The sequence below is a fragment of the Ochotona curzoniae genome, unplaced genomic scaffold (assembly GCF_017591425.1).
Source record: "Ochotona curzoniae isolate NIBS_2020 unplaced genomic scaffold, NIBS_Ocur_1.0 contig_4148, whole genome shotgun sequence".
NCBI classification, from domain to species: Eukaryota; Metazoa; Chordata; class Mammalia; order Lagomorpha; family Ochotonidae; genus Ochotona; species Ochotona curzoniae.
Window position 1 is genome coordinate 3,294,471 of NW_024466146.1, and position 22,031 is coordinate 3,316,501.

Genomic DNA, 22,031 nt, shown 5'->3' on the forward strand with positions numbered 1-22,031 from the left:
CCACATCAGGGACCTGGGATGGGTGGGAGGCTGAGTGGGGCTTTTCCCTTTGTTTCTCCCCTGACCCCAGATACAGGGAAAAAATGATATTTTTGTAGAAACAATGGTATTACCCGATTTCCTGTAGCCCTTGACCCTTTGTATCTTAATCAACTAAGTATAATTATTAAAAAAAAAAGTGATTTGCAAAATTGGGTGGGGGGGAAGTAAGCATTTTGCTCACTATTCGATTTTGCATTTATTTTTCTTCTTGTTATTTAATAAGAATGATTCCTGTGCTTGCATGATTGCAGTGTTTTTGCAAAATGAAAACGGTGAACCATGAGTGGGCTGTGGAATCCAGTTAGTTGCTTGCGAACATATTTTTAGAATGATACTAGTGTTACATTCAGTGCCAAGGAATCAGAGCAACATAGAAGTCTGTGCATGCAGGTGACATTATTGAGGGAAAAATGGAACAATATGCAGTACGTGACAAATGCAATAAAGACAGGAAGACTAGTGAACACAGATCGGAGGGGATGGAAGCAGTATCACACTGGATGTTCCAGGAAGGCATCAGTGGTAAGTTGATATTTCTACAGAAAGGTGAGGAAAATGAGGAGTCCAGAAGCCTAGGGAAAAGGCAGTGAACGTACTGGCACAAGGGACAGTTCTGTGTAAGTTGTATTGAAGACAAGAAAGGTAGATGGGACAAATGTATGCAATGATAAGTAGATGAAGTCAGAAAGTAGAGTTGGGGTGCTCAACTTATGGAGCCTTATCAGATGCTCTAAAGACTTTTTAGCTTGTTCAGCGAGGTGGAAAATCACTAGGAAGTTCTGAGAATTTGCTTTAATGAGGCCACTCTAGCTGCTGCACTGAAAAGTCCTCTGAAGGGGAGCAAAGTGAGAGTACACAGGCAGCAGTGCTTCAAAGGCAGTCTGATGAGAAGTAGGGGGTACAGCTGGCTAGAGTCACAGGGTTCAGGGTAAACCGTTAAGTTTGCAGACAATTGGAAAGTTACAGACAATGGGAAAGGATGATTGACCTGAAGTGGGATGTGAGAAAAAGGGGAGTCAGGGATGATTTTAAAATCCCTCACTTGAATAACCAGAAGGCTGCAATTATCATTTCCTGAGATGGGGGAAACTTTAGGAGGAACAGCATTGAGGAATGATCCATTCAACCATAATTTTGAAGCAGAAACCTTAATGGTGTTTATAGTTGACGGATGAGAGATGAAGATATGAATTTGTGATTCAGAGATGTATAAATGGTGGTGAAAACTGTGAAATTAGATGGAATAACTTAGGGAGTGTGGGAGAAAACAGAAGAAGCCACAGGACCAATCCCTAGATGCTGTTTAGAGACTGTTGAAATAAGAAAGGAGCAGCAAAGGGAACGGACCCCAGTGAAGCGGGACGCAAACCAGAGCTTAATGGTGTCCTAAACCCAAGAAAAGAAAGTGTTTCAAAAGTAGGGCCTCATTAGTTGAATCTAATACTATTGGTACATTAGATAAGATAGGAGGTGAACCTTGAAGATACTGGTGATCCTGATCTGTAAATATACTACACGTATATACACACATACTCTTTATAGAATATTTATACATCGTATTATTAAATAATGCATAACACTATATGAAGGATATAGAGAGACTGTTCATAGAATTCACATAATATATCCATCCGTGTGTGTATATGTATATATATCATTATAAAGATGCTTACCACCTTTGTAGCTGGCAATGCAATATTTCATAATATTTAAGCATTTATATATAAATATTTAATATAATTTAAATGTTCAGATGTACAACATGTTAATAAATATCGAGACACATGTGTTTCCATCAGAGTGCCTGGTTCAAATCCATGCAACTCCACTACTAATAAAATTTCCTGTTACTCTGCATTCTGGGTAGCAGCAGAGGATGGATAAAGTACACAAGTCTGTGTCCCACTTGTGGGAGACCTGGACAAAAGTCTGGGATTCTGGCGTGGACTCGGCCCAACCCCAGATGTAGAGGCATTTCTAAAGTGACTTGGTAGACAGACAACTCTATTGCTCTCTCACCCACTTACTCTCTCCCTACCTGCTGTGCATATATGTTTGTGTATGTATGTACAGAGACATATTTTTGAGATATTTTATGATTTTATAGACAGATCACAAAATGTTTAGAAAATACAAAGAGAAATAAAAGTCCATAATCTGATGCCAGTATATCATCACGATTCTTTGCTATGCAGTTAGGATGTGGTAGCAACAGGGAGAAAAGAAGTAGGCGGACTCCTGAGTATATGTATAAAGTTTTTATGTTACACAGTCAAAATAGGCTGTACCTGAAAAAAATTTGCTTTTTTGTTTTCCAGTGTTTCCAAATTATTAAACAATTTGTATCAGTATTGTTTTACATAATGCCATCATTCCAAATGAAGAATACACTTAAGCATAATTAGTCTACCTGATAAGCAGCAATTTCTCCTGGGTTTTTGTATAAGTGAAAGAGTATTTTATATATGTACCAAAAAAATCTGTATTTTTTTTTTATCATCTTTTCTACTCTATTCATTCCACAGAGATAACATTCCTGCTTTTGGAAAATTAGCTGCCCTGTCACCAGGAACACAGCTATGCAAATGATCCTTTAGTAGTTCATTGTGACTTCCTATGTGGTCCATCATGAACCTGTGAACCTAAGACCGGGTCGTTTGCCAGGATGTTTGCTGTCCCTCATTCCTGAGTCTGAGGAACCTATTAGTAGACAGGGGTACAGCCAGAGCTGCTAAAATGCCACTTTGACCTTATCTCCTTGGAATTCAACTGTTTGCCGGTTGGTAATTCAGGGCAGTGGCTCCCAACTGGAGGGGATTTGCTTCCAGTTGGCATGTGACAATGTCTGTTGGCAATTTGGGTTATCACGGCATGGCAGCAGGATACTATTTACATCTACTGGGTGACGGATAGGAACTGGTTTAAATATCTCATAATACAGAAAATGGCCCCAGAATCAAGAATTTTTCCATCTCAAATATCAATTATGCTGAACTTGAGGATGTATAGATTAGGATCTTATATGACTGACTTTGGGCAGGTGAAAGGGCATTAGATCTAGAAGTGTATGCTGTGGGAACATCTAGAAACTAGTTGTGATTCAGTGGCTTAGGCTGCTACCTATGTTGCTGGGATCCCATATGGGCACTGATTTAAGCCCTGATTGCTCTATTTCCAAGCTAGTGCTCTACACCTGTGCCTGTGAAAGCAGCAGAAAATGACCCATGTTCTACGGCTCCTGCCACCCACTTGGGAGACCCAAATGAAATTCCACACTCCTGGCTTCAGAATAGCCTTGCTCTGCTGGATCAACCAGTGGATCAATATTGCTATGTAACTCCCTGTCTCCTTTCCTGTCTACGACTCTGCTTTTCCAATAAATGATCATTATTTTTTTTTCCTGAAAAAGGATTTTTTTATCCAGAAATATTGCCATTAATGGCAAGAAAATATGAAACAGTGAAGCAACAAATAAGTGAATGTTCTAAGATTTCTCTTGTTACACCAGCCATACCTCTTTGGATTTTTTTCTTGCTGTTTGACCTTCTGTGAATAGAAAAAGCAATACCACACACAAAGAACTCTTATCCAAAAGACAGAATCCAAGAAGGTCCAAGGTCTGGTTGTGTCACTGCCTCTGGGCTTATCCTATCACTACAGTCCCACAGTGAGGCATTTGCTGATATTCCACACCCCTGTATGTCTGCTACAAAAGATTGTCTGGCAAGATTTGCATTTAATTTTCAGAGTTGCTGATTGAACTAAGATTATTGGAAGGAGGCATTCAGCATATTGATTTTTTGTACATTAGGTAAAAGGACATTTATTTCTAACAGAGGAAATGGCTGTGTTAACTACTGTAATGGCTTCCTTCACCATTGGGACATTTACTATTATTGGAGACCACTAATTACAACTTGAGCCTGCTACATCATAGCATAGGAAGGACATAAAATATTACTGTATGTGAGTGGAGAATATAAATTGTATCATGTCTTACTGTCACGGTAGAAATCTGCTGTGGAATTTCCTGTAGATAGATCAAATCAGGCTAGCCTACAAAACTGGGGATATTAAGATACCTTTTACCAGATTACAAAGATCCTTCCAGAATTGGACTCATAGAAGAAAGTTCAGTGTTGGCTCCCAGAGGGTGATGAGGAATGGGGAGATGCTGAACAAAGCTTACACAATTTCAGTTAGGTACAACCGATGTTCAGAAGATCTGTGATACTAAATGGTCACCACTATAATTGGAAGGATTTTTGGAAAATGAAATGAAAAGATGCACAAATTCCATGATTTTCTGAGATCTCATATTAATGTGTTGTATGCATGCTCATACCTAAAAATTGCGAATGGAATATATCAAATTTGATTCCACTGCAAAATAAATAAATAAACATAAGACAGTCAAAAGGTCAAAGAAAAATAGAATTAAAAGATAGAGGGATTTGGGGTAAAAGTTTCTGACATTCCTGCACAGGATTTTCATAATGCACATCTTTCCCAAACTTTTTTCAAAACCTGTCATGTCAAAATGTTTGTACCAAAATTTTCAAAAATCTTTTAACTTCATTTCATGAATGTTTTGAAATACCATCATATGATTTTTTTGTGGACTGAAACATGAATTTTAAAAATAGTAAAAAAATATTGTTTATATTATCATTTACCCACAGATAATATGGGACTGTAATATTCACTGTCTATTGAAAATGGATATAGACTTTATAGAACTTGAAACTGCAGTGGCTCAACTCAGAACCGTTCACTATAAAATAACAAAGAATCTGATACAGAAATGCACTGCCTGGGATCTCCAAAGCTCCAACATTGACATGTCTTGGGGGCATATCAGCTTGGTAGTTGAGCTTCCACATCTCTAACATGGCCATGCTGATTAAATCAAACCTCAAATGGTTATTGTGAAAAATCAGTGTATCACTTTGTGAAAGTTCCAAATGGAGCCAGGCAATCACTATTAACCACCAGTTTATTTGTTTCATTGTAGTTCTGGTTCTGACATGTCAGGGACTTCAAAAAGATACATTCCTAATGAAGATCATCGATCTGTATCTCATTTCAACTTCTTATGTTGTAAATGAAAGGAGCTGATACAGATAATAGTGAACATTCTTACTAAGAGTTAGCACACTTGCCCAAAGAAGGCTGATCATCGAATAAAGTTCTTTATATGTGTTACTAAAGCAAAAATAGTCTTTGCCATTTTGTTAGCGAAATAGAAAAAGCCAGAGAATCTTTGGGGTTTTTCTCTGATATCAGTGTTCACAAAATTGTAGTAAGAATAGTTGTGCTTTAATTTATACTTTAATTTGGTGAAGCTTTATTAGACTGAAATTAAGTGATTTCCAGAGAGGCCTGGAAACATAAATGATTGTGAAGTGTTATGGGTTGTAAATTGGACATCTTGAAGGCTAATAGTTTGTAAGTATGAAGGCTAATAGTTTACATTTAGTGCTGAATTCTGGCTTTGTAATAGAAAAAAAAAAGTGTGAATCAGAGGATGGGATTTGTTTCTTAGATAATAATATAATGAATTAGTTAAAAGAGCTAATCTATAATAGTTTCATTAAATTAAGCAATAAAGGCCTATTCCTTTGACTAACCTGTAGTCAAAATCCTCACAGCTAACTTCATTTGCAATAATATTAAATGAGGGAACTACTTCTTTATAAGTGAGGCATGGGTTTTCTCTTATTTCGGTAGGAGTTGAAAATGTCATGTAGTGGATCTGGCTTTAATCAGACCCTTTAATCCTGTTTTAATTATGGGTTCTTTGCTACTTCTGATTTCATAGTTATTTGTGACTGCCATTCAGACAGCCATAGTAATTTTTTAAATATGTAATTTTACATAAGAATCCACTCAAAGTGACCTTAAGATGAGAGTCTCTAGACATAATTATAGAGAGGAAGGAACTACCGACCTACAATGAGTTGATGGTTTCCAGGAATATCTCATTTTCAGTTAGTTTTTCAGCAAAATGCTGTAGCAGAGTTTTACATATATGCAAGCTTGACAGGAATGCAGAAGGGGACACCTACAGGGATTATCACATGGGATATACTTGTTAGTTCCCAAAATTGTGTACTGGCAACAATAAAGACCAGGTGTGGTTTGCCAACCACTTTTCCCTGGAGATCTGAAACCTGATTGTGCTATTTGCTGCCATCCTCTGCCAACTTGAGACCAGAATGCCTGCAGCTAGGTGACCTTTGTAAAAGTAGATAGGAATAGTTATTGTTCATAATCATTTTTATTTGGATCTAAAATTGAATGGCAGTGAATTACAGCTGCAAAATGAAAGTGTGGACATTACTAGGGTGTGATGGTATTCAATAATAATATCTGTTTCCCTAGCTTCACCTTTCTTTCACTTTAAAATAATATGTTATTTTTTAAGTGCTGTATATCCCATTGGCAGTCTTTACCAATAGTAGTACTTCCATGGAAAAATATTTTAAATTACATACACCAAATAGTTTCCTGATTTTATTTAATGTTCTATACAAACACAGGATTAAGCTGAAGCTGAGGGCTGGGTTCCTATTTCAGCTTTCCCACATCAATAATAGGAACTCAGTTGCTTGAGCCATTACCCACTGCCTCCCAGGGACTGCAATAACAAGCTGTATTCAAAGCTGGCACCAAGAACTCTGCCATTGTCCACACCTACAAGGAACTGAACACCTGTTCTTTCCTTGGAATTCTAACATGTTGCTCCACTGAGCTCTGATTCTTTGGCTGTGTTAGATAGATGTTGACATGATTTATTCTTTAAAGTCTCTTCTGAAACCTGAAATACTCTTTATTCTAATCCCAGCCTCTTTAATTAATCACAGGATTTTGTTGGATTTATAGGGTGTCTCAAATCGTAGAAACTTGCCTTGTCAAATGATCACTCCATGGATGTGGAGAGATGGTCCCTTGCAGAGAGACCAACCTTTGCTGGCCAGTGGAGGAATTCCAACCATTAGAGACCAAGTGGTCCTGTTTTCTAGTTTTGTATGGACTTGGTCATCAGGAAAAAAAAAAATCTATATATATATATATATATATATACGTATATATATATATTTGTATTTCTGTAAATGTATGTATAACAATATATATGTGTGTGTATATACATATTTTATATTGTAGATAATATATAATATACATGAACTGTAGGAGGGAGAGTTGCATATTGGGAAGTGAAGGTACTATGCAGTGTGATCTCTACTTCCATAAAAGTGGAACTCCCAATGACATTTATAAATACACCTCTACATTCTAATAGATCTTCTGCCTTTACCTGTAGTTATCATGTCATGATACACTTAAATACCAGAAAGTTAAACTTACAACTTGTACTAAGGACGATACTATTGTGGTAATATGCAGGAAAAGGTTGGGAGAGAGGTGAAGATGGAGAGGAAAGAATCCCACAAAAATGTGTTTTGGAAAACAGTTTGAAAATAAAACTAGCAAAATTCATGAAGAGGGAGTGTGAAATTCCAATCTGTTCTTGTCCCAACAGAAAGGAGAAGCCGACTGCTATGCGCCGTCTCTGGAGACAACCGAACAACTCACCTTTGAGATTCCCCTGAATGACTCAGGCTCTGCAGGCCTCGGGGTGAGCTTGAAAGGCAACAAATCCAGGGAAACTGGAACAGACTTGGGGATTTTTATCAAATCCGTCATCCATGGAGGTGCTGCCTTTAAGGTGAGTGGGGATGGTGTGTTCTCCTTTCTAAGGCATGATGCCTAGAGACATGGATGTTGGGTCTGGGGACTGGATGGAGAAGGTGTCTGAGTGCTGGAAACCACCTACACGTTCCTGTCAAAGTCAGAAAATAGATCTGTGAACAAATCTGGGGAGTGATCGGCTGTTTGCAAACTGCAAGTGGCTGTTTTCATTTCCTAGGGTTCTTAAAAACCATCAGGATCAACAATCTTTTTTGCTATCTTTTTATTACGCCATTAGGACTCCGCTGACAGAACTGACTCTTAAAAACACACAAGCAGGAAAACAAAAGTAAAACAAGTAGATATAAAGCCAGAAAATAATGAAATTGTACTTGCAAGGAATGAAAGCTCAGTGGAGCCCGAGAATGATTGTAGTATAAATTAAAGGTCATTTATCACATTTTACACACTTGCAGCTAGCCCTGGTACCCAGAATGCTTATTTGCTTTGGAACACTTGGAGGGGGTAGAAGATAATAATTCTCCCCTTACATATTGATGTAGGCAATGCATTCATAATTATTAGCATAGTATAATAATTGTTTCAATCGCCTGTGTTCAAATCCAGCTCTACTGCTTGCTATGTGCAAAGGTGGCTGGAAAGGTGGCCAGCTGTCATCTCTGTCCTCCCTGGACAATGATAACAAGAAATCACACCTATTTCACAGGGTCCTAAAAATTCAATAAATTAGCACACTGACTGAGAGGAAAGCAGTGCAGTGGTTATGGGGCGTGGTATCCATGTACGTACCTGTTAGTGTCATTACCTTCTCATGCCATAAAAACAGACTTTATGAGTTAGAATTCTGCCGTAGCCATCCTCTTCTTCGTTAACCACAGATAGGGTCAGTTTTAGTGCCAACCTCCTCAATGGTGGTGTTAAGACTAAAAGAAATAACACATATAAGTTATTAAGCACAGAGTCTATGATAAGCTTGCAATAAGGCTTAGGTATTTTAAAACAATCTTGCTAATCATGGGTGTCTTGCTCCATGCGCAGTAGCCTACTTACCCTTTATTCCATCAACCCTTGCCCTAGATTCTGACTTGATGAAGTGTTCATTTACACTTACTCTTCTACTTTTGTCTCAGGCCTTGACATTGAGCTGCTAATATCTTTTTTCCTCGGGAGATAAGGACCCTGATGTGGGTAGAGGACTTTTTAATTCACTCCTTGGATCCACTGGTTTTGCTCCATAAAAAGTAACATGGCATTTCAGTAGTGTACTTCCTCCAACATTTCTTTTCCTTCTAGATCTTCAGGACTGCCAGAACATATAGTTTTGAGGTCAATCCCTTACCCTGTAGGACTCCCCAACCTGTCTGAGAAATACAGTGCCAAGAGCTTAAGGGAAACAATGATAATCAAAACAATTAGTACTCTTTGTGCTTGGAACTTAGTGCATGCTGGACACTGAAGTGAGGCTTTGATAGGGATTATCTTGCTTTACATTTCACATCTGATTATTATCTTGCCATTTGACCAAAAGGGAGATTATAGACCATCTCAGTGTCTCTCCGATGGTCCCATAGGCAGGAATCATTTAATCTAAAATTTGGACCAAGGCAGTTTGACTCTGTAGGCTGTCTTATGCTGCACTGTGCTGAAGGCACTTGCATAGCATCCATTCATATTCCTGGAGAACAGGGCCTCCTGCCTGGAGTTGTTACATCCTGCACGCTCCTGAGCATGGCCTTCTAAATGTGTGCTGTGTTTGAGGATGAGCCTTTTGCCATGTTTGTGAATAGCAGCTTGATATTTTTCTTCTCATTTCTAATGACAGCTCTATTTGCAGAATTCATTCCAGGTAAAGTCAAAACTGAGATGACTTTTTGGAAATTAAAAGCAAACATCTTTGCTTTTTTTATGGGCAATAACTTAAGCTCAAGCAGATACCAGCAGGCAGGTTTAATATGTATAGACATGTTTGTGCGAGTGAGTAGCTCCTTACCTAAGCAGTTCTAACAGTCCTGTTTCTTATAGAAAGGTTTCACTTTCCATTTATGTAAATTTCTTTCCTGACACTGGTCTGCTGAGTCAGACAATCACACCATTAAAAACCACTGGACAGCATATTTATAGCTGATCTTAAACAGTGCAAGACATCAATCATGAATTTGGCCTTGTTGTGACTGTTTAGCATCCATTTGTCTTGTTTGCTTTTTACAGCCTAAAGGGTAAGAATCCAAGTTTGGCTCACAAGAAGTCTGATGAAACTGAGAGGAAGAGAAAGTGGTTTTCTACCCGCCTTCTTCTGTTCTGATAATCTACTGTAACTCTTCAGAAAACGGCAACCTGTTCTATAGTTCAGGATTATGTCTTATAAAATTGTTTTGGGCCTTTGCTGCACCTGTTGAGAAGATACAAATATGCCAGACTGCAGTGTCCACAGGGAAATGTGGAGATAAAGCCCAGGAACATCCACCTGAGCATCTGGCCCTAAGTTTTTATCTGAAATCAAAAGAATTATCTTTCTGCCAGAGCACAATCTATCTCTTCTGGTCCTTCTTACCACTAATTGGTTCTCAAGATGTTTTTGCCTTTAGGGAAGGTGGATTTGTGAAAACTAAACTACTTTGAAAAGTACGGCCAATTCTTCCTGTGGATTCCACACGCTCCTGTGTTCCTAGGGGTTTCTGCTGATATAAACAAAGACAGGCAGCTACCTGCCAAATGCAAGACCCCTGAATGACTGGAACTCTAACTGAGGGCCTCTTTTTCTCTAACCTCTCAGGCTACTGTGTGTAATCCTTTCATCTCTTTCTGAATTATTTCTAATAAGCATGTTAAGTGTCTGTTTGAAAATCACAGCATTCAGTTACTGTAGGATGAATGCTCTCTTGGAAGTGAGTCCCTGAATCACTAAGGGGAAACGGGATATTTTTGCCTTTTTCAGATTTATCCACATGTTTCATCTCATCTTAATATTTACTATTGCTTCTACTTCTCAAGAAATAAAGCCCGAGGGTGATCACTTGAACTAGTACTGAAGAGGTTGGTTAAGTTACCTACATCCCACTTCAGAATGCCTGAATTTGATGCCCTACTCCAGCTGCTGACTAGCTCTAGACTATGGGAGGCAATAGTGGTAGTTTAAGCGTTTCATCTCTGCCACCATACAAAAGTCCTGGACTGTGTTCCTAATGTCCCAGTGTTCAGGAATGTCCCTTGCAGGTATTTGGAAAGTCAAGCATATCTCTCTCTCTCTCTCTCAATCTCTCTCCTTTTTTGCATGGATCTCTATAACAAATTAAAAAAAAAATTAAACCTGGAAACTCTTTATGTGTCAGACCTCCAGCACTTGGCAATTGAAAGCTTACTTGGCATACAATGCTTTTTGACGATCCCAACTTTCTGGCTCTGCTTCTAAACATACAGTCCAAGTGGCCTCTGATCATGACAGTGCAATATGACTTTTTATATCATAGATCCTAATATGTTTATGCAACAGCATGTATTATAAGTTTATAGTTTCCTTTTACTTTCTTTCATTTTTTATGTGTTTGTTCCTGAAGTATAGTTTAATTTCTTGGTGGTGCAGCACGGGGGTGGTGGTGAGAGTAATAAATAGAAGTATATTTGTTAAATTTTTCTAAGCTGAGAAGGATTATGGAATAAAAGCACATGACCCACAAAGGTAATTTTGTAAAGCCTCACGCTTGTGGTTGTAATTTAAAGTAACATCTAACTGCTGTTAAATAAAGTAAAATATTATCTATTACAGTTAGAAAAAAATATCCTAATAAGTAGCCTTTTACCAGATCCACATTTCCATATTCTCCAGGATGCACAGATACACTTTCTTTTTATTTTTTAAAGATTTATTTTTTTTAATTTTTATTGGAAAGGCAGATATACAGAGAGGAGAGACAGAGAGGAAGATCTTCCATCCGATGATTCACTCCCCAAGTGAGCCTCTTCCGGGTCTCCCACACAGGTGCAGGGTCCCAAAGCTTTGGGCCGTCTTCGACTGCTTTCCCGGGCCACAGGCAGGGAGCTGGATGGGAAGCGGGGCTGCCGGGATTAGAACCGGTGCCCATATGGATCTTGGGCGTGCAAGGCAAGGACCTTTAACCACTTGCGCCACCGCGCCGGGCCCTACAGATACACTTTTACTGATAATTTGAAGAGCTCAGATATTGTTTCACTTATTTGTTGAACATTTTGAATTCTGAGATGAGAGGCTTTATTTATTTATTTTTTGCAAGAATTTCCTTTGCCTTGAACTGTTTTATTGTGGGCATTTTTAAAGGAGAAAATGCATGTTCTGTCTATTGATTATACTCATATTTAAGCTGTTTTTGTATTAATCATTCTTAGAAAAAAAACATACAGCTTTGAAATTTTAGGTAAGTTGTTAACGCACTGTAGGAAACATAAATATTCCTTAGGGTTTGGTGCACTACTTTGGGTGTCATTCTTGACTTCTGTGTACTGATTTCGTGAGTAGAATATGTCCTATTGAAACCTTGAAACAACAAGATAAAATGAAAAATTTAAACGAAACTTTTGTTAAGGGGAAAATGTAATGTGTCAGATAGATTCTTTAAGAGATCTTAAATAGGAAAGAATGAATTTAAAAATATCTGTTATTAATTAACCAGGTTTGTGAATAAATACTACTTGATGATGATGAAATTAAATGAATGAAAAATGCCTGACATAGCTAATTGCAAATGCATGCACTCAGAATATAGAACAGACATAATTTAAGTAATTTGATTTTTGTGCGGTTAGTCAACTTGAGATGCTCCTTTTAAATGACACAGAATTTTATTATCTACACTATTTTAGTAATAGAATCTTTGCCAAATATGGATGACTCCAATATTTTATAAATGAGTGTATTCTGGGAATTGGGGAGACTGAGAGCAATTCTAGAATATTCGAGAACATGGCACCTGATGCCCAGTCTCCGGTCTCTCTGTCATGGCGCATGTTTAACCACAGTCCAGTCTCTTAGCAGAGTCCATAGTTTCCAGTGTGAGCAGCTTCTACTTCTGACCTCTGCCGGTATCTATAAATCATGTAACATATCCATAATTAATGAATTCAAAGGAAGATAAAAGGGATAGCTTTATAAGGAACATTAGCGTTAAAGGATTTCTTTTGTGTTTTGCTGAAAATTGGTCATCTTTTCCACTAGTGGGAGACCTTTGGGGATCTCTGTTGTTATCAGTGTCTTCAGAGCTTTTGTCTTTGTCAGAAGGACCCGGCAGTTTGTATTTGGATTTATAACGAGCTCCATTGCAAATCCTCAGCTACGTAAAGCCAACTGTAGCATTCCATCCCTTGCCAGTTGTGATGTATTTTAGAGACAGTTGATCATAGGAACTTAACTTGGGGTGGGGAGGTGGACTGGAAAGAATTTTATCTTAGAAAAGGTTTTGCTTGGATGTAAGGTAACTGCATTTCTTAGCAATTTCTTTTTTCAAAACACTGAACATTCTCATATGCATTAAATCATATAGTTATTATTCCTTATTTATGAATTTTCAGCAGGAGAAATTAAAATACATGACTTAAAATCTTTCAATATCAGTATCATTGCTTTTTTATGATTTTAGCAGTTTTATTTCATGAATGAAGATGTAAATATAAACACATTTATATTTGCTAATTAAAACATTTTATTTCTACATTCCATGAATAAGTATGTCAGACTTTGTTTAGGTGGATTTGAAAAAATAGGAGTTGGTTTTCCTAAATTAAAAGGTTGTGCTATAAAGTTTTTGATTTTTTCATCAGAATGATGGTGCTTTAGCTCTGAAAATAGCACCTTTCCCTAAAAAGTTATCATTTTCATCATGCGTATTTGAATCATTTATGCTGAGTTTATACTTTGGTCAGAATTTTATTCTATGTACTCTGGCTTGGTTTCTTTTTCTGGTGGCTGATTTTAAGCAATATTAACACCAATGTCAGTACTATGTCTAACAAACAATAGCAAGTAGATACGGTCATTTTAAATACATGGCAAAGGACTCCAAGGTCCTAATCTAGTTAGGTGTTCCTGCAGAATTTTCTTGATTTGTATATAGCACATTTGCTTTAACAAGCCTTTTTTTTCATCTGGTTTTCTAGGCCGAAGTAAATTAAGAACAAAAGCCAGGGAAGAGATAGCAAGGGTTGGAAAGGAAACTGAAATGACAGGAAACAGAAAAAACGTGGAACAACTACAGAGTGTTATTACTGCACTGTAGGCCAGTGAATATTTCTGATGATTCTAAGTGCTTCTCAAATTTTCTTGCCAAGGAAATTTATAAGAAGCAGTATGGCCATAGTAGAGGTTCTACATTATAATGTATTTATTTATGATCCACATCTTTCCAGAAGGAATTTAAAATGAAATGGATCATAATATACACTTTGAAAGTGTTATAGCAGAGCGGCTTTGATTATGAATGTCCTAATGCTCTAAAAAAGTACCTTTTAGTTAGCTGCCCTCCTCCATCTGTCCCTCCTCCCGCCCCCCCCGCCTCCGGAAAAAAGAGAGAGGAAAAAAAAAGAAAAAGCTAAAGATTCCATTGGTGATACACTGCTGTGGCTTCCTACTGGCTTGCTACATGGAAGTGCAATGAGGCTCTTAAGATGATAACTGAATTAGATAAATAAATTGAAAGTTTTATGACAGTTGAATAAGTGGATATAGGGCCAGAACACAAAAAGGAATGAAGCTTCACTTAAAGAATTAAGCTTTACTGAATAGCTGCTGGGAAATCCAAGCCAGCCTGGGTTCATGAATCTTCAAGTAGTTCCTGTTTGTAAGTTCAAGAATGTGTTCATTGTAAGCAAAACATACATCCAGCATCAGACTCAAAATGTTTTCACTGTATCAGGCTTTGCTGACACATCTAAGCTAAGTTATACAATATAGTGAGTACCACAACTACTCCCATGATCTAGGAAGCTACTGGCATAATACATTATATAAGTACACACACACCCAACTCATCTGATACAAGGACTGTATTGACAAGTGTGAGCAGTGACACAGATACTGAGATGAGGAAGCAATTAATTCCACCTGCAGAAAAAATTTGGAAGGGGAGGTCATGACAGCGCCTTGTTTTGGAGAACAAGCACATATTCAATGGATAAGAAAGAACACAAGGCATTTTAAATCGTAGTAAAAAATGGTAAAATGACCCTGTGGGCACATTGGCATGCAGTCAGCCATCCCTGGAAAACTGGACCCTGATTTGGGAAGAGAGGCGCTCCTCAGCCCACTAGGTTTGGGACAGGTGATGCACAGCGTTTTGCTAACAGTAAATCATGACTCTGTAAATAACACTGATGGGCTTCAGGCCTTGCCATGGTGGTTGCTGCCACTACTGTGCTTGAAAACGGTGCTTTAGAAAGCTGGATTCATGGCTGTCTTTCATTATTGCTATTTTCAAATGAAGTCAAATGAGTCCCATCTCGAATGTGAGTTTCTGCACTAGGTTGGTGTTGTTTTCCTTTTTTATTCAGAAATATTGTAGGCAGATGTCAGCAAGTGACATTAAGGCTTCGAGAAGGATTTGTTCAGGACATTCCACTCTCGCAGTCAGGTGGCTTCTTTCCTGGAATCCCACCCTACTCCTGGGAATGCCTGCTATGGGACCCTGAAGTCAGACTTTCAGATTTGGGCTTTAGGTGTTGATAATATCCCAGAAGGCCTTACTGAGGGTCCTGTTAGAAATTTGCAGAGGCAAGAGCCAACATCTGGTCGTGATTAATTCTTTCAACACCCGAGACTAATGTAGACTGGCTGTAGGCCCGAGCCAGATATCTCTGGGAACGCCAGCCTGCCTCTCAATGCTCCTCTCACATTCTGCCAAGACCAGCTCTTTGCCTTGGACTTTTTCTTACTGTCCCCTCTTTGTCTAGTAGAACTTGGAAATAAGAATCCTACCTAAACTTGACCAAGAGAGGGCCCAGCACAGTAGCCAAGTGGCTAAAGTCCTTGCCTTACATGCACCCAGGATCCCATATAGGCACCAGTTCTAATCCTGGCAGCTGCACTTCCCATCCAGCTCCCTGTTTGTGGACTGGGAAAGCAGTCAAGGAAGGCCTAAAGCCTTGGGATCTTGCACCTGCATGGGAGACCCAGAAGAAGCTCCAGTCACCTGGTTTCAGATTGGCTCAGCTCCAGCCGTTGTGACCACTTGGGGAGTGATTCAGCAGTTGGAAGATCTTCTCTGTCTCTCCTCCTCTCTGTATATCTGACTTTCCAATAAAAATAAATAAATATTTTACAAAATGACCAAGAGAAGTGGATAAAGTGAGGCACTGCCACCAGAAATGATGGCAGAGGTAGCACTTGGACACCAAGTCCCACATGGTTGAATGAACAGAACCCAAAATCCCCTAGAATCCACACGTGTGCTTACTAGGGCAAATGGAAAATCTTAACACAGGTGTGATGCTGCCTCCCTACAAAGAATTACCTTTCCTCGTGTGCATGCAGTTGGAGAGAAACTGATCTAAATATCTGTTTTACAAATGAGTGTCAGGGGGCCCGGCGCCGTGGCGCAAGTGGTTAAAGGTCCTCGCCTTGCACACCCGGGATCCCATATGGGCGCTGGTTCTAATCCTGGCAGCCCCGCTTCCCTTCCAGCTCCCTGCCTGTGGCCTGGGAAAGCAGTCGAGGACGGCCCAAAGCTTTGGGAACCTGCACCCGCACAGGAGACCCGGAAGAGGCTCCTGGCTTCGGATCGGCATAGTATGGGCCCGTTGCGCTCACTTGGGGAGTGAATCATCGGACGGAAGATCTTCCTCTCTGTCTCTCCTCTCTGTATATCTGCCTTTCCAATGAAAAAATAATAAAAATAAATTAAAAAAAAAAACAAATGAGTGTCTGTAGCTTTTACTAGCTTCTCCTAAGTGTCTAGGAACCCATATAGTGAACTAGTTGAAAACCTGGGACCCTAGAGCAACCCAGACATTCACACCTGCTCTTAGAGAATTGACTTATAGCAATTCTAACCCCTCTGAGCCTCAGGTGCTACTTTTATTGAATGCATGGGGCTGTTGTAAAGGGAAAATGTCTGTAATGGAGAAAGGATTTAGCACAGCCAGTTCACGGAATAGCAACTCATTAGTATCTGTAATAATTGAGCCTTTATCTCTGAAATATTTTAGAAGCAGCCTAGCCTAGTAAGTATATGTCTTTAATTTCAGAGGAAAGGAGGCTTGACCGGGACAGGACTCTTGGGCGAGGCATTTATTTTCTCTGAGGCTTTACTTTAATGTTTTTTAAGTAGTGAAGAGTAGTTTTATACCATTGGCTGTTTGTCAGAAAGGAATGAGAGAATGCATGCCAACCCTTGTGTGAGGAGAGGTGTGTGCTATGTGCTCAGTTCCCAGGTGTCTGATCTGTGGCCCTCTCCCTACCACCATACATCCAGGCATGGCTGATGAGACTCAAGGGCCACCCAGCACATGGAGAAATCTCTCACATCACTTTTGTCTGTCTTCATGTGCCCTGCGGAAAAGTCTTTTAATTCTCACTTGGTGGTTCTTGCATTTTCAAAATGTTTTTCTTTCCTTCACTTTCTAGCTTGAATATGGACAAAGTTGTTTAGGAGGGATACCAAATGCAGAGTCTGGTTGAGATATTTTGATGAGGGGTAGGATTGGGAGTAAGCTAGGAAAGAAGGGGGTCATTTAATTGTCTTCATTTTATTTAAAATCAGTTGAGAATCAGTATGCTCACACTTAAGTGTTAACTTGAACATGATAGGGGAAAAATAAAACCATGGCTTGTTAACTTCCTTGGTTAAAATGATTTCAAAGAATAAAGGACATATACAATTTTTGAGGATATTTGATGATTTTTGAGGAATGAACTTGTCATTGACCGATCTCCACCTTTGCTCATGTCTAGATAAACAGGGCCTATTTCCCTCCAGGGTTCTGCTACTCCCTTGCAGGTTCAGAGAAGGTGTGTTTCTGAATGTCATACAATATTCCCTTCCAGGAGACATCTGGTGGACTATTGTCCCTTCTGCTTTTACACTTCTTTTTCTTCCCCCCTTGAACTAGTAGTACCCCAAGGGAGGCAGTCTTTGTTATCTATGCAGAAGACAGAATGGTTGAATGTAAAATTCAGGACTTGGGTTTTTCTGTTCCACTTCTGAGTTGAACTTGATGATTAAGTCCTAATGTATGTGGCAGTACCCTCTCTTACTAGGTGTTCGATAAATGCTTCTCATCCACTTTGGCCATCGCATTATTCAGAAATCGGATGAGATGACCTCTGAGCACCCTTCCAGCTCTAAACTCTGTGATTATATTCTCAATGTTAAGACAACGTGGTACTTACTGGCATCACCATTAATGGAATTGCCCATCATTTATCTTATAAGGAAAAAGCACACACCAATAGCAACACATCAGCTGGACCTGCAAACGAGGGGGTGTGGATTTTTATGATATCCACAACTCTCCAGTGACGCTTGTGATGAATGTAAATGTCACTGAAAAAAAAAGGCCCAGCTGCCCTGGGTGACCTGAATTGTCTTTTTTGTTTTTGAACTTTGTTAGAGTAAACATGTGATTTTACATGCCTGAGACTTAGATTACAGCTGAAAATAAAACACACACACACACAAATATATTATGCTTAATAGCTGTTTGTAAGAGCTTTTACAAACGATGCTCCTCTTACCTTACATTCTTACCTTATCTCTCATCCACCTTTTCGCCCTGATCTTGACACCTTTTTCAGATGGAAGGTTCGCAAGAGGAGACCAAGGGGGACTCAGTCATCCGCTCCATCACTGGAGATGCTCCTGTCGCAATCTCCATCTTTCTTCCTTCTGTCACAGTGGATGAGAGTTCCTGCTAAGACTAAATTGCTACAAATCCAAACACACATTTCATTTCCTGTTAAGAGGAATAGGATCTTGATTCAACTCTTGCACTTCCCCATTCTCTTTAAAAGCCATACATCAGTCTCCCAGTTTTCCTGAAACTATTTTTAGTAGCAAAATTCAGCGCAGTAGTCCCTTTTGGATCATGTAACCAAAGAGAAAAGAGCAACTTCTCTGCTTGCATACCTCATTTCATGTGATTAAACCATTAAGATTGTTTTGGTATTTACCAGTTTCCTGTCATCTTATTCTTTCATGTGTCTCACTTAGAATTGGATAACAGAAACAAAGAGATTTCTTTCTTGTTGGCCTTTCCTGTAAATCTCATTTCCAGACTTGCTCCAAATTAGGGTAAAGGTTAAGTGAAGTGGGAAAGCAAAAAGAAGGGAGGGGGTATTAAACTGTGCCGAGGCAGACCACTTAAATGGTTTATATCTCTGAGTCTGAATTCTTCTCTCTTGATCCCTTTGCCTTGCTATCTCAATTTCCTCCTCAAGTGGGAGTGCACTTCCTGTGGTGTACCCCCCAGTCCAACTGGCTTTCACCCCTCCAGCAGGTGGCGTAGGTAGTGTGTCTCCTAGAAAGCATTAGCTTCCTGGGACTGCTGCTAGCTCCCTTGCACTGCTGTGAGCAGAACTCCCTCTAACCACCTGCGACTGCATCAGTCCAAGTTCACCAATTTGTCCACAGCCTTTGCTCTCAAAGCTATGTGATTGGCTTTCAGTGATTATCATACACCTGCTTTTCCCATGTTTAGCCAGATTTTTTTCTTTCACATGCCATTTGTTGAGTCCGTGTCTCCACAAAATCTCCCTCATGTCTTTTCCTTAGCTGTTTTGGTGTTGTGTCACTGAAGTGTTGTGTTGAGTAGCAAAGGGGGTTGTAGTCAAGAGAATGAAGAGCTGAAATTCATAAAACCTCAACTTAAGTCCATTGGTTTCACTAATTTATTTGTGACCTGGGGCAATTTATATAATCTCATTTCCTCAGTTTCACTTTCTATAAAACATTTATTAGAACAGGAGTCTGTTTTAATTCTTGGGACCACCAGAATAGCTAGGGATCATATGTGGAAGATTCCTCCAGATAGGTAAACTATTAAACACACCCATCATTATTTCTGTCAAATGTACTAGCCGTAGCAGTCCAACATTCCTAACTGTGCCTGTGTTACCCAGCAAGAACTTTCCATTAAGTACAAACCAGAAGTAGGGCTGGTCTCTCCAGTCTGACTTCCACCATGCCACACACCTGTCTCCCCAGGCTGCCTGTGTGGGAGATGCATCATGGGCCCTCAAGTTCTTTGCAGGTAGAGCTTCCATCCCAGTTGTTTTCTGTCATCAGAGGACACCCCCCTCCCCCACCGCCACCGCTACTGAGGGACTTTTGGCTGAAAATGATTAACGCCCTATGTGACTTTGATGAGAGTCTCAGTTGCCTCTCCACATCTCAAGGTTCTTTTCATCTTTATAATAAGTAGTATTTCTTCTAGAAGATGCTGGGGATAGTAGTGAAGGTTGTAGGCTCTCTGTAAAGCTGCCATCCCCTCTGCCAAGATTTTCTGCTAGGAGACATCAGGGTGGGTCGTCCTTGACTACACACTCTGTTCTTCGACAGACATGCAGCCATGTGATTGTGTTAGGAAAAAATTGTATGAGGAGTTATTTCTTACACTGCTCCAGTAGAGCTGGCCACTAAATGTAGGAATAGGACAAATTACTGCTATCAAGCACATGATATGTAACAGTGTCTCTCTGTGCCTACAAATGCAAGCTCTCATTTCAGATTTGCCTACCTTGGTTCCCAAACTCCCTTCCCCCAAGTCAGCAACGTGTTCCTTTCCACACCAACGGACACAATCAAGCTAGATTAGTATGCTTACCAAAGACTTTGGTAAAAGTTATTACACAAATGTCTAAATTATTGCAATTCACAGCTATAAAGTATCTAAAAAATACTCTCACGCAAATCATTGTTGTTAATATGTGTGACTATTTGATAAGCTACAGAACCTTTTTGAGACATGGAAAATAAGTCATTCCTAATAGCTATTTTTTTCATATTTAAATGTGGATTTTTTGTTGAAAGAGGCTCATGTCATCACCATGCTTTTCTTTGTTTAATGGTGTTTTTTCTTTTCTCCCACTCCGTCTTAGGACGGTCGGCTGAGAATGAATGACCAGCTGATTGCAGTTAATGGGGAATCTCTTTTGGGAAAGTCTAACCACGAGGCTATGGAAACACTTAGACGCTCCATGTCCATGGAAGGAAACATCCGAGGAATGATCCAGTTGGTGATCCTTAGGAGGCCAGAGAGACCCCCAGAGGTAATGCACATCTTGATTGTCCTCAGCAAACTGCTCAAGTGGCCAGCCAAATAGGCAGACTCTCGTTTCTACTATGGTCTCTAGACTCGACTCAGATTGGCTCTGAAATTGGGATAAATATGCCCATAAGGACTCTGATTTATGTGGGGAACAAGTGGTTATATATTTTAAACATAACTAGAAGTTGTAAAAATGTGCATAAGAACTAAACCATGCATCAAATCTAACAGGCCTGTATATTCTAGGATTTTTTTCTTTCACCTCAGAAATTCCTAATGTTCCACACTTACTTCTAAACACTTTTATATGTGATTTTGCTTGATGTGTTAGCACTGTCCACACCTTGGGTAGGTTCCAATCAGGTGTGTAAAATGTATAATATGGAAATCACAGTTACACAATCAATTCTCTGTCATTTTCTCTATAATATGCTCATAACTAATATAGACTCAAGACTGCACTAATGTGATCTATTAAGCAAGCTGCTTGTTTCATGTTCTGAAATATATATAAAATTCTTTGCTCTTGAAATATTTTTTCATGATTTCTTTTGTTAGGAATATTTTCACCTACATATAAAGTATCATCATGAAACATTCTTGAATTTTAATATTCCTAAATATTTCAGTTACATACGAATAGTGAATATAAAATATTCCTAAAATATTTTCTCTTATGTATTATGCATTGATTTTTTAAAAGATAAGAATAAAAAGTTAATAGGCCTTAAATTTAAGAAAAGTATGAGCAAATCATGAGTTATTACATCAGGATATTCTCCAAGGCCAAAGTATGCTTGCATACTATAAAAAACATGCAAAGTGAAGACAGAATACTATTAAAGCCAGTAGTTTAATTTCAAAACAATAAGTTAAACTGGAAAATAAAATGAAAGTGTTGTCAAATTCCACAATAATATTGTATGAGGGCTCAGTAGTTCAAAGCTTGGGCACTGAAATTTTGGATTTCTTGTATTTAAATCCTGGATTTATAATTTCCTGACTATGCAACTACATAAGAGAATATTTCAAAACATTTGCAGAACGTGGAA

The 22,031-nt window shown here is 39.0% G+C and overlaps 1 protein-coding gene across 4 annotated transcripts in view; it reads left to right on the forward strand.

The window, feature by feature from the left end:
- Positions 1-22,031, forward strand: part of PARD3B (par-3 family cell polarity regulator beta) — a 991,411-nt gene that overhangs the window by 551,051 nt on the left and 418,329 nt on the right. For 3 of the 4 annotated variants that reach the window (XM_040984532.1, XM_040984535.1, XM_040984534.1), the window contains exons 11-12: positions 7,586-7,771; positions 20,810-20,980. In XM_040984532.1, the coding sequence (XP_040840466.1) occupies positions 7,586-7,771; positions 20,810-20,980 (357 nt within the window). The remainder of the gene's footprint in view (positions 1-7,585; positions 7,772-20,809; positions 20,981-22,031) is intronic. The other variant, XM_040984533.1, reaches the window with a different exon arrangement.